The sequence below is a fragment of the Coregonus lavaretus genome (genome assembly GCF_964263955.1).
Source record: "Coregonus lavaretus genome assembly, chromosome: 10".
In the NCBI taxonomy this organism is placed as follows: domain Eukaryota; kingdom Metazoa; phylum Chordata; class Actinopteri; order Salmoniformes; family Salmonidae; genus Coregonus; species Coregonus lavaretus.
The window spans coordinates 54,602,663-54,615,364 of NC_139997.1; the positions used below are offsets into that span (position 1 = coordinate 54,602,663).

The 12,702-nt window shown below is 42.1% G+C and overlaps 1 protein-coding gene across 2 annotated transcripts in view; it reads right to left on the minus strand.

Annotated features, from left to right (window-relative positions):
* The window catches only part of rad50 (RAD50 homolog, double strand break repair protein), a 40,977-nt gene extending 32,714 nt beyond the window's left edge, over positions 1-8,263 (minus strand). For both annotated transcript variants that reach the window (XM_084170629.1, XM_084170630.1), the window contains exons 1-4: positions 8,150-8,263; positions 6,192-6,343; positions 5,819-5,902; positions 5,436-5,587 (exon numbers count right to left, since the gene is read on the minus strand). In XM_084170629.1, the coding sequence (XP_084026755.1) occupies positions 5,436-5,587; positions 5,819-5,902; positions 6,192-6,320 (365 nt within the window). In that variant the 5' untranslated portion in view covers positions 6,321-6,343; positions 8,150-8,263. The remainder of the gene's footprint in view (positions 1-5,435; positions 5,588-5,818; positions 5,903-6,191; positions 6,344-8,149) is intronic.
* Positions 8,264-12,702: the final 4,439 nt, after the last annotated feature.

The following is a 12,702-nucleotide window of genomic DNA, read 5'->3' on the forward strand; positions in this document are numbered from 1 at the left end:
ATAAAATATTTGTTTAACACTTTTTTGGTTACTACATGATTCCATGTGTTATTTCATAGTTTTGATAGCTTCACTATTATTCTACAATGTAGAAAATAGTAAAAATAAAGAAAAACCCTTGAATGAGTAAGTGTTCTAAAACTTTTGACCGGTAGTGTACGTACCATTGACTTGCATTGGATTTGTGCCACAACTGCTAATAAAAAGGTAAGCATTTGAAACAGTTGCCATGTAAACAAAACCATAGCATGGATTGCTGTCATACCTTGTCTACAGGGTAAGGAAACCAATGTCATTCTGAATTTTGGGTGAAAGAAAGTGTAGTTCACCCAAATTCCAAAATTACATATTGGTTTTCTTACCCAGTAAGCAGTATATGGACAAGGTGTGACAGCAATCCATGCTTTGGTTTAGTTTCCATGGAACTGTTTCAAATCCCATTCAAGTTATGGGAACGATATTAGCATTTTTACAAATTCTGTTCAAATCATCTATAAGTTTTAGATTCACTACATGGACAAAAGTATGTAGACACCCCCTCAAATTACTTTTCAACGTGGCACCGTCATAGGATGCCACCTTTCCAACAAGTCAGTTCATCACATTTCTGCCCTTCTAGAGCTGCCCCGGTCAACTCTAAGTGCTGTTATTATGAAGTGGAAACGTCTAGGGGCAACAACGGCTCAGTCACGAAGTGGTAGGCCACACAAGCTCACAGAACGGGACCGCCGACTGCTGAAGCACGTAAAAATAGTCTGTCCTCGGTTGCAACACTCACTACCGAGTTCCTCTGGAAGCAAAGTCAGCACAAGAACTGTTCGTCGGGAACTTCAAGAAATGGGTTTCCATGGCAGAGCAGCTGCAAACAAACCTAAGATCACCATGCGCAATGCCAACGCGTTCTGTGGAGTGATGAATCACGCTTCACCATCTGGCAGTCCGACGGACGAATCTGGATTTGGCAGATGCCAGGAGAACGCTACCTGCCCGAATGCATAGTGCCAACTGTAAAGTTTGTTGGAGGAGGAATAATGATCTGGGGCTGTTTTCTATGGTTTGGGCTAGGCCCCTTAATTCCAGGGAAGGGAAATCTTAACGCTACAGCATACAATGACATTCTAGATGATTCTGTGCTTCCAACTTTGTGGCAACAGCTTGGGGAAGGCCCTTTCCTGTTTCAGCATGACAATGCCCTGGTGCACAAAGCGAGGTCCATACAGAAATTATTTGTTGAGATCGGTGTGGAAAAACTTGACTGGCCTGCACAGATCCCTGACCTCAACCCCATCGAACACGTAGGTCTGCACGATATGGGCAAACAGAAATAAATTCGAGGACTTATTTTTAACCAAATATTGCAATTGTGATTTGACTTGCGATATAGATCAAAACACTTGGGGGAACTGTTGGAATCATGGAAATATAATGATTATTCTAACGATATAGTTAGAATGTAATTGTAGGCACTTTAAATACAGTGTTGTTTGACATGACAACGAATGATAAAGCCAGGAGGCGGTCATAGAATTGGGAATTAGAATACTAATTGGATCACTAATATGGTGTAATTGTGACAGGTTAGGAACCAAAGTGTTCATCAGGACCCTATAATCTTTGGCTACATTAAATATTCTCTCTTACTTCTATGTAGCTAACATATTCATGCTTCGCCTATTCCTCTCTGATTTAGAAGATACTGTTGCACAAACAACATTTTGACTTAGGCCTACACCAGCACTGGTATCCGTATTAGATAGCTACGTTTGCTCTTGCTTTTAGTACATTTATTAGCTAGCCAGCTAACTAGTGATTAACATTAGCGGCTAAAATGACTATTTTAGCAACTTGCTAAGACAAACTAGCCTTTTGCAAACAGCAAGATACAAACTAATAGTGTAATTACAGAACGCTTACTGAACAAAAATAAACGCAACAATTTCAAAGATCTTACTGAGTTACAGTTCATATAAGGAAATCAGTCAATTGAAATAAATTCATTAGGCCCTAATCTATGGATTTCACATGACTGGGAATACAGATATGCAGGTAGGGCATGGATCAGAAAACCAGTCAGTATCTGGTGTGACCACCATTTGTCTCATGCAGCGCGACATCTCCTTTGCATTGAGTTGATCAGGCTGTTGATTGTGGCCTTTAGAATGTCCCACTCCTCTTCAATGGCTGTGCGAAGTCGCTGGATATTGGTGGGAACTGGAACACGCTGTCGTACACGTTGATCCGCCATCATGGGACACTCGGTTCACAACGTTGACATCAGCAAACCGCTCGCCCACACGACGTCATGCACGTGGTCTGCGGTTGTGATGCCAGGTGGACGTAATTACTGCCAAATTCTCTAAAACGACATTGGAGGCAGCTTATGGTAAAGAAATTCAAATGAAATTATCTGGCAACAGCTCTGGTGGACATTCCTGTCGTCAGCATGCCAATTGCATGCTGAACATTTTAGAGCAGCCTTTTATTGTCCCCAGCACAAGGTGCACCTGTGTAATGATCATGCTGTTTAATCAGCTTCTTGATATGCCACACCTGTCAGGTGGATGGATTATCTTGGCAAAGGAGAAATGCTCACTTACAGGAATGTAAACAAATGTGCACAAAATTTGAGAGAAATATGCTTTTTGTGCATATGGACAATGTTACGGATACAGGTATCCTTAAAGCCACGGGGTTCGTAACAGACAATTTCTGGGATCATTTATTTCATCTCATGACACATGGGACCAACACTTTACATGTTGCGTTTATATTTTTGTTCAGTGTATATTAAGAAGCAAAGTGGAAAACTGCATCGTTGTCATCATCATATTGTTGCATCTGCTGCAGACTGAAGAGTGAACGGTCGGCAAATTATCTCTCATGGTTGAGCAACAACAACAACTGGGCTCATTGAGTGACAGGAGGCAGGGCTTGGTGAGAGTGGGAGAGAGTCGACTCAAGTAGCAGAGTAAACTATAAAAAATAAATACCATTATAGAAGGTAAAGTAAAAACCCAAACTGGTCCGTTCATCAATAATGGTATATAGTCAAATACGGTATACCGCCCAGCTCTAATCCATTGTGATTTAATTATAATGTCAATACTAGCTACAGTGAGCGTGTACATTTTACATTTTAGCAGACGCTCTTATCCGGAGCGACTTACAGGAGCAATTAGGGTTAAGTGCCTTGCTTAAGGGCACATCGACAGATTTTTCACCTAGTCGGCTCGGGGATTAGAACCAGCGACCTTTCGGTTACTGACAATGCTCTTACCCACTAAGCTACCTGCCGCCCCAGGTATATCTAAAAATGACCATATATACTGATTGTTTCAAGCAAAACTACCAGAACTATTGCTGATGGTGAACATGAGCAATCGAAAACAATCAACCAGCATGTAGCCTACCTATAGCCAGATGAGAGTTGTTTCTCCAGCGGTAGCTTAGGCTACGATTCCGGTAAAACACAATTTTCAACAGCTCATTTGACATAAATTACCTAGGCAAATGATATATTGGTTGTCGTTGATCACCGCTCGAAGCTGCGTACAGTGCGCAGTTTGACTAGGCTACTGATATTGCCTGGGATTTTTCAGCATGCAAAATGACTTGTAGATCGATGACCATCAACATAATTACGTGTTAAGTTCAACACAGAAGGAGAGGACGCAGTTGTCACCAAAGGATGTATTTTCGGAAGAATAATTGGTGAACGGGCGATACGTAACGATTTTCTGACCAATGCATGTTGCATTTGGATTGCTGTCCGTCCTCTCCCTGTAGTGCTGTCTTAGGCGTCTCACAGTACGGACATTGCAATTTATTGCCCTGGCCACATCTGCAGTCCTCATGCCTCCTTGCAGCATGCCTAAGGCACGTTCACACAGATAAGCAGGGAACCTGGGCATCTTTCTTTTGGTGTTTTTCAAAGTCAGTAGAAAGGCCTCTTTAGTGTCCTAAGTTTTCATAACTGTGACCTTAATTGCCTACCGTCTGTAAGCTGTTAGTGTCTTAATGACCGTTCCACAGGTGCATGTTCATTCATTGTTTATGGTTCATTGAACAAGCATGGGAAACAGTGTTTAAACCTTTTACAATGAAGATCTGTGAAGTTATTTGGATTTTGACAAATCTATCTTTGAAAGACAGGGTCCTGAAAAAGGGACGTCTTTCGAGCTGATCGTCCTCGCAGTGGAACACCACGTGTAACAACACCTGCACAGGATCGGTACATCCGAACATCACACCTGTGGGACAGGTACAGGATGGCGGCAACAACAACTGCCCGAGTTACACCAGGAATGCACAATCCCTCCATCAGTGCTCAGACTGTCCGCAATAACTGAGAGAGGCTGGACTGAGGGCTTGTAGGCCTGTTGTAAGGCAGGTCCTCACCAGACATCACCGACAACAACGTCGCCTATGGGCACAAACCCACCGTCACTGGACCAGACAGGACCGGCAAAAAGTGCTCTTCACTGACGAGTCGCGGTTTTGTCTCACCAGGGGTGATGGTCGGATTAGAGTTTATCGTCGTAGGAATGAGTGTTACACCGAGGCCTGTACTCTGGAGCGGGATCGATTTGGAGGTGGAGGGTCCGTCATGGTCTTGGGCGGTGTGTCACAGCATCATCGGACTGAGCTTGTCGTCATTGCAGGCAATCTCAACGCTGTGCGTTACTGGGAAGACATCCTCCCCTCATGTGGTACCCTTCCTGCAGGCTCATCCTGACATGACCCTCCAGCATGACAATGCCACCAGCAATTCTGCTCGTTCTGCCATGGCCAGCGAAGAGCCTGGATCTCAATCCCATTGAGCACGTCTGGGATCTGTTGGATTGGAGGGTGAGGGCTAGGGCCATTCCCCCCAGAAATGTCAGAGAACTTGCAGGTGCCTTGGTGGAAGAGTGGGGTAACATCTCACAGCAAGAACTGGCAAATCTGGTGCTGTCCATGAGGAGGAGATGCACTGCAGTACTTAATGCAGCTGGTGACCACACCAGATACTGACTGTTACTTTCGATTTTGACGTCCCCTTTGTTCAGGGACACATTATTCAATTTCTGTTAGTCACATGTCTGTGGAACTTGTTCAGTTTATGTCTCAATTGTTGAATCTTGTTATGCTCATACAAATATTTACACATGTTAAGTTAGCTGAAAATAAACGCAGTTGACAGTGAGAGGACGTTTCTTTTTTGCTGAGTTTATGTATACGTTTTCATTGTTTTTGGACAGAATTATGTGACGTGTTATGTGTTGTTGGAGGTGCGTAGATCAGTTTAGCTCGGAAAATGCCGCCCTCGTAAATCTGCCGCCCTAGGTGGCTGCCTAATCCTGCCTAATGGGCGGGCCGGCCCTGTGTACAATATAGCTTCTGCCACTTCTCTTGAACATATTCTGTGGTTAAGGTAGAGTGACGCTTAAACTCACTTGATCCTGGTGATGACCCCCTCCAGACTTCTGAACTCAGTCTTCTTGCCCTTCTGTGTTGCCTGCATGGACCTTTGAACTGCCACCTTCTCTCCATTTAGGTCGGTGAACTGCAGTCGGATCTGAGCTCGCACGTCAGTCTCATGAGCATCCTAACACACCAAAGACAATATTAGGTACCGCTTATGCATGAAAACCAGGGCCTAGGAACTGGATATGTCAAGGAGGATGTTATACAAAAGGGTTTTCGCTGACAAGAAAAAACTCCAGGCCTTCGTTATGAGTAATGTTGACAAACCATAAACATTCATATTTCTCTGCTTTGCCTTGATGTATAAACAAACTCACTTACAAAGCCAACCAAGATGGACAGAGGTCCTCACCTTTGGATCATGAACAAATGTATTCCCTTTGCTTCCTGGGGGAAATTCACCGGCTGTTACATACTTCAGACACTCAATGATAGTCTGTGGCCAGAGGAGGAAAAAGGTGGATTAACATAAGCCCTTAAATCTACCAGCATGGCTAACTGTCTGCAATACACACCAACAAATTGAAGCAGGCTAGGTCAAAATCATGCAATACTGTGTATCTATCACACCCACTATCCCATCAAGAAGTGTGATAAGGGTTTGTATTTATCGCCTCATCGGCTAATGATCCCTCTCTATGGTAATGTCAATTAATGTAATGCTATGTGATACTACCTTTTTTTCTGCAGGGCAGCATACAGGCTGTATACATCATGCAACTTACCGTTTTACCAGCACCATTGGGTCCCACTAACACAGTCAAGGGATTAAAGAATGATATGACTTGTTTGTCTTTGTCTTCCACTCCAAAGCTCCTCACACCGAGGATGCTCATCTTCTCAATTCTGGACATCTTTGCACCTTTATTGGGTTCAGCTGGGGAACAAGAACTTAAATTAGCAATCTCAGCAGATGCCAACTTCTGATAGCAAAAGTAATTTAATTACTGAATGGGCAAACATGCATGTAGCTGGCTCGGGAAAACACCCCCTAGTCTCTCTGGTCAGATCTTTGTTTAACGTTTGCTAGCTAACCCATCGTGTGATGTAATGTGTTTAGCTCTACACAATGTACAAAACATTAAGAACACCTGCTCTTTCCATGACAGACTGAGCAGGTGAAAGCTATGATCCCTTATTGATGTCCACTTCAAATCAGTGTAGATGAAGGGGAGGAGACAGGTTAAAGCTGCACTATGCAGAAATCGCTCCGCCATTTCCTGTTTGCTAAAATTCTAGTTTGCCTAATTTCAATGTGACAACACATGAATGTACAGTGCCTTCGGAAAGTATTCAGACCCCTTGACTTTTTCCACTTTGTTACGTTACAGCCTTATTCTAAAATGGATTTTAAAAATAAATAATCCTCAGCAATCTACACACAATACCCCATTATGACGAAGTGAAAACAGGTTTAAACATTTTTGCAAATGTATAAAAAATAAAAACAGAAATACCTTATTTACATAAGTATTCAGACCCTTTGCTATGAGACACGAAATTGAGCTCAGGTGCATCCTGTTTTCATTGATCATCCTTGAGATGTTTTTACAACTTGATTGGAGTCCACCTGTGGTAAATTCAATTGATTGGACATGATTTGGAAAGACTCAAGGCTGTAATCACTGCCAAAGGTACTTCAACAAAGTACTGAGTAAAGGGTCTGAATACTTATGTAAAATGTAATTTCAGATTAATTTTTTATTTGCTAAAATTTCTACAAACCTGTTTTTGCTTTGTCGTTATGGGGTATTGTGTGTTGATTGATGAGTAAAAAAAACAACTATTTAATCAATTTTAGAATAAAATGTGGAAAAAGTCTGAATACTTTCCGAAGTGTAGAGAATCATTGTACCATCCAAACCGCTGTGAAATATATTTTTCATAACCAAAAATATTGTATTTTCAGCTGTTTGAAGTTCGTGTACAAAACGGAAACGAAACTTAATTGGAAACACGGAAATTGCTCACAAGAACAGTCTGCCGTTTCTTAGACTTACTTTCGATGAAGAAGATCATCTAAAACTCACATTTCTATGTGAATTTGGTCGGGTTGGCCAAAAAGTTCAACCTTGATACAATTGAGACATGGATTGTGTATGTGTGCTATTCAGACGTTGAATGGGCAAGACAAAATATCTAAGTACCTTTGAATGGCTTATGGTAGTAGGTGCCAGGCGCACCGGTTTGTATCAAGAACGGCAACGCTGCTGGGTTTTTCACGCTCAACAGTTTCCAGTATGTATTAATAATGGTCCACCACCCAAAGGACATCCAGCCAAAAGGATTGGAGTCAAATGGGCCAGCATCCCTGTGGAACGCTTTCGACACATTGTAGAGTCCACGCCTGGACGAATTGAGGCACTGTGAGGGCAAACTCAATAGTAGGAAGGTGTTCTTAATGTTTTGTACACTCTGTATATTGCAACCTAGAAGCTAGCTATTCATTTGGAAACATTGCAAAAGCACAGTATCGATTTGGACTACATGGGCATGTGTGATTAGCAGCACAAAATTGGGCAAACGGGGTGGAGATAATGTCTGACAAGCTAGCACACTTGGAAAGATAACGTTAGCTTAGACTATCAGCGATGTATTTTTCACAATTTGACATGTGAACACAACGACCAACACTTGCAATATGTGAAGAGTGTACTAAGGCATCATGCAGAACAAAAATTACCTTATTTTTTTTAGCTGCGAAAGTTCTTACTAGACTTGCCGCGCTGACCAAAACCGTGACGTCGCAGCATCCGCTCGTCAAAATGCGACTACCGGTGTCATTACTTTCTTGTCCAGTAGAGGGCAGGCAAAAACTCTGTGGGGCAGGTGTGTTGTGGCCTTGGTCGAAAAAAATTAATACTTTATCTTCTTCTTTGGGATTCGCATCCAACTGTTATGTACTTACACCGCCACCTATTGTACTGGTGTGTGAGGCCTTTCACAGCCTACCTACATTATATTATTTGATACAGTAAAACAAAATTGGGAAAAAGGAAAAACCCACCACCCATTCCTGTATTTAACTCTATCTAGTCCTACTCCAGACCAACGGTCTGAGAGGACATACAGTGCCTTGCAAAAGTATTCATTCCCCTTTTTTCTATTGGTGGATGCTCTCTTCTTACAGAGCCAACCCAGGCAGAGTATTGTTAAACTAAGGAAGTGCATTATACCTATGGATACTACAGATATTGATTCAAACGAGGCCCCAGAAGGGTCAACCCCTGAATGAAACTAAGTATGTTGGTGGTACGTTAACCACGCCCCGAGCCCAAAGGAAGGGTTCAACAATAAAATATGGTTAACATCCCCCTATGGGTCTTCATTTCATCATATACCATGGATATTCATATACCATCTGAGGACTCCAATATGGCGTGGGTACCAAACCCTAAGGACTCGGATATGCGTCTCAGCCCTCCCTTCTACTCACCCCATTCATGCCCTCCGAGACCCCCTACATATACAGTGGGGGGAAAAAAGTATTTAGTCAGCCACCAATTGTGCAAGTTCTCCCACTTAAAATGATGAGAGAGGCCTGTAATTTTCATCATAGGTACACGTCAACTATGACAGACAAATTGAGGAAAAAAATCCAGAAAATCACATTGTAGGATTTTTAATGAATTTATTTGCAAATTATGGTGGAAAATAAGTATTTGGTCACCTACAAACAAGCAAGATTTCTGGCTCTCACAGACCTGTAACTTCTTCTTTAAGAGGCTCCTCTGTCCTCCACTCGTTACCTGTATTAATGGCATCTGTTTGAACTTGTTATCAGTATAAAAGACACCTGTCCACAACCTCAAACAGTCACACTCCAAACTCCACTATGGCCAAGACCAAAGAGCTGTCAAAGGACACCAGAAACAAAATTGTAGACCTGCACCAGGCTGGGAAGACGGAATCTGCAATAGGTAAGCAGCTTGGTTTGAAGAAATCAACTGTGGGAGCAATTATTAGGAAATGGAAGACATACAAGACCACTGATAATCTCCCTCGATCTGGGGCTCCACGCAAGATCTCACCCCGTGGGGTCAAAATGATCACAAGAACGGTGAGCAAAAATCCCAGAACCACACGGGGGGACCTAGTGAATGACCTGCAGAGAGATGGGACCAAAGTAACAAAGCCTACCATCAGTAACACACTACGCCGCCAGGGACTCAAATCCTGCAGTGCAAGACGTGTCCCCCTGCTTAAGCCAGTACATGTCCAGGCCCGTCTGAAGTTTGCATTTGGATGATCCAGAAGAGGATTGGGAGAATGTCATATGGTCAGTTGAAACCAAAATAGAACTTTTTGGTAAAAACTAAACTTGTCGTGTTTGGAGGACAAAGAATGCTGAGTTGCATCCAAAGAACACCATACCTACTGTGAAGCATGGGGGTGGAAACATCATGCTTTGGGGCTGTTTTTCTGCAAAGGGACCAGGACGACTGATCCGTGTAAAGGAAAGAATGAATGGGGCCATGTATCGTGAGATTTTGAGTGAAAACCTCCTTCCATCAGCAAGGGCATTGAAGATGAAACGTGGCTGGGTCTTTCAGCATGACAATGATCCCAAACACACCGCCCGGGCAACGAAGGAGTGGCTTCGTAAGAAGCATTTCAAGGTCCTGGAGTGGCCTAGCCAGTCTCCAGATCTCAACCCCATAGAAAATCTTTGGAGGGAGTTGAAAGTCCGTGTTGCCCAGCGACAGCCCCAAAACATCACTGCTCTAGAGGAGATCTGCATGGAGGAATGGTCCAAAATACCAGCAACAGTGTGTGAAAACCTTGTGAAGACTTACAGAAAACGTTTGACCTGTGTCATTGCCAACAAAGGGTATATAACAAAGTATTGAGAAACTTTTGTTATTGACCAAATACTTATTTTCCACCATAATTTGCAAATAAATTCATAAAAAATCCTACAATGTGATTTTCTGTATTTATATTTCTAATTTTGTCTGTCATAGTTGACGTGTACCTATGATGAAAATTACAGGCCTCTCTCATCTTTTTAAGTGGGAGAACTTGCACAATTGGTGGCTGACTAAATACTTTTTTTCCCCACTGTACATCATGAGGATGTGTTTGATGGGGTGGTCAGTACTATTTTTGTGGATACCATCAAGGCCTCTGTAGCCACACTTTTAGATGTGGTGATTGGAGAGTATAAAAGAGAAACATGCTAAGGTTGCAAGATCAATCATCCCAGCCAGCGACGACATCCTTGTTTATATGACCCACCCAAGTACTTCTTCTTCAACCACTTTGATGAACTGGTGAAAAGACTGTGGTCCGATCGTTTTATAACAGAGCCCTGGACTCTGTGGGTTTTGTACCATCTAATTCTAGGGTTTATGGTGTAACAGAGGTTTTTCTACATGAACTGAAGGAGTCGATCTTCATCCATGAGAAACTCAAAGAAATCACTGGTGGACGACAACAAAGACTAGGAAACTTTGGTGGCGGATGTGGTGACTTTCTAGCTCAATAAGCCCCAAGAAAACGAATAACTTTAATTTATTTATTTTTTATTACATAAAGGAATAGGGAACTATTTGCATAATATGTTAGAGAGAATAACAAAAAATTTTTTTTTGAGAAAATGTACAACTCTTATGAAACAAATTATTGAAAATAAAGTGGCCAATGCCTCGCTCTACACAGCCAACAACACAGGGGTTAATGCAGAGCATGTGTTAAAAGTTGAAAAAATCACGAGTCATGTAAGACAAATGTCGGAAGACAATGGTCACAACTGGTCTCACGTCTTGGGGATGATTCTGAAGAACTAGAAACAGCCTTGTCTAAGATTTTAGTTTATTTGTTTGATCTATCCTTTAATTGTAACATGTATCATATTTCTTGTTTATATACTTATATAACGGATGTACAGTACCAGTCAAAAGTTTGGACACACCTATTAATTCAAGGGTTTTTCTTTATTTTTACTATTTTCTACACTGTAGAATAATAGTGAAGACATCAAAACTATGAAATAACACATATGGAATAATGTAGTAACCAAAAAAGTGTTAAACAAATCAAAATATATTTTATATTTGAGATTCTTCAAATAGCCACCCTTTGCCTTGACGACAGCTTTGCAAACTCTTGGCATTCTCTCAACCAGCTTCACCTGGAATGCTTTTCCAACAGTCTTGAAGGAGTTCCCACATATGCTGAGCACTTGTTGGCTGCTTTTCCTTCACTCTGCCGTCCGACTCATCCCAAACCATCTCAATTGGGTTGAGGTCAGGTGATTGTGGAGGCCAGGTCATCTGATGCAGCACTCCATCACTCTCCTTCTTGGTCAAATAGCCCTTAAACAGCCTGGAGGTGTGTCGGGTCATTGTCCGGTTGAAAAACAAATGATAGTCCCACTAAGCCCAAACTAGATGGGATGGCGTATCGCTACAGAATGCTGTGGTAGCCATGCTGGTTAAGTGTGCCTTGAATTCTAAATAAATCACATACTGTGTCACCAGCAAAGCACCCCACACCATAACACCTCCTCCTCCATGCTTTACGGTGGGAAATACACATGCGGAGATCATCCGTTCACCCACACTGCGTCTCACAAAGACACAGCGGTTGGAACCAAAAATCTCCAATTTGGACTTGTGTTTCTTGGCCCAAGCAGGTCTCTTCTTATTATTGGTGTCCTTTAGTAGTGGTTTCTTTGCAGCAATTCGACCAAGAAGGCCTGATTCACACAGTCCCCTCTGAACAGCTGATGTCAGTTGATGTTGAGATGTGTCTGTTACTTGAACTCTGTGAAGCATTTATTGGGCTGCAATTTCTGAGGCTGGTAACTCTAATGAACTTATCCTCTGCAGCAGAGGTAACTCTGGGTCTTCCATTCCTGTGGTGGTCCTCATGAGAGCCAGTTTCATCATACTGCTTGATGGTTTCTGCGACTGCACTTGAAGAAACTTTAAAAGTTCTTGAAATTTTCCGTATTGACTGACCTTCATGTCTTAAAGTAATGATGGACTGTCGTTTCTCTTTGCTTATTTGAGCTGTTCTTGCCATAATATGGACTTGGTCTTTTACCAAATAGGGCTATCTTCTGTATATCCCCCCTTGATTTGTTTAACACTTCTTTGCTTACTACATGATTCCATATGTGTTATTTCATAGTTTTGATGTCTTCACTATTATCCTACAATGTAAAAAATAGTAAAAATAAAGAAAAACCATTGAATGAGTGTCACGCTCTGGCTCCGGGACTGTGTATTT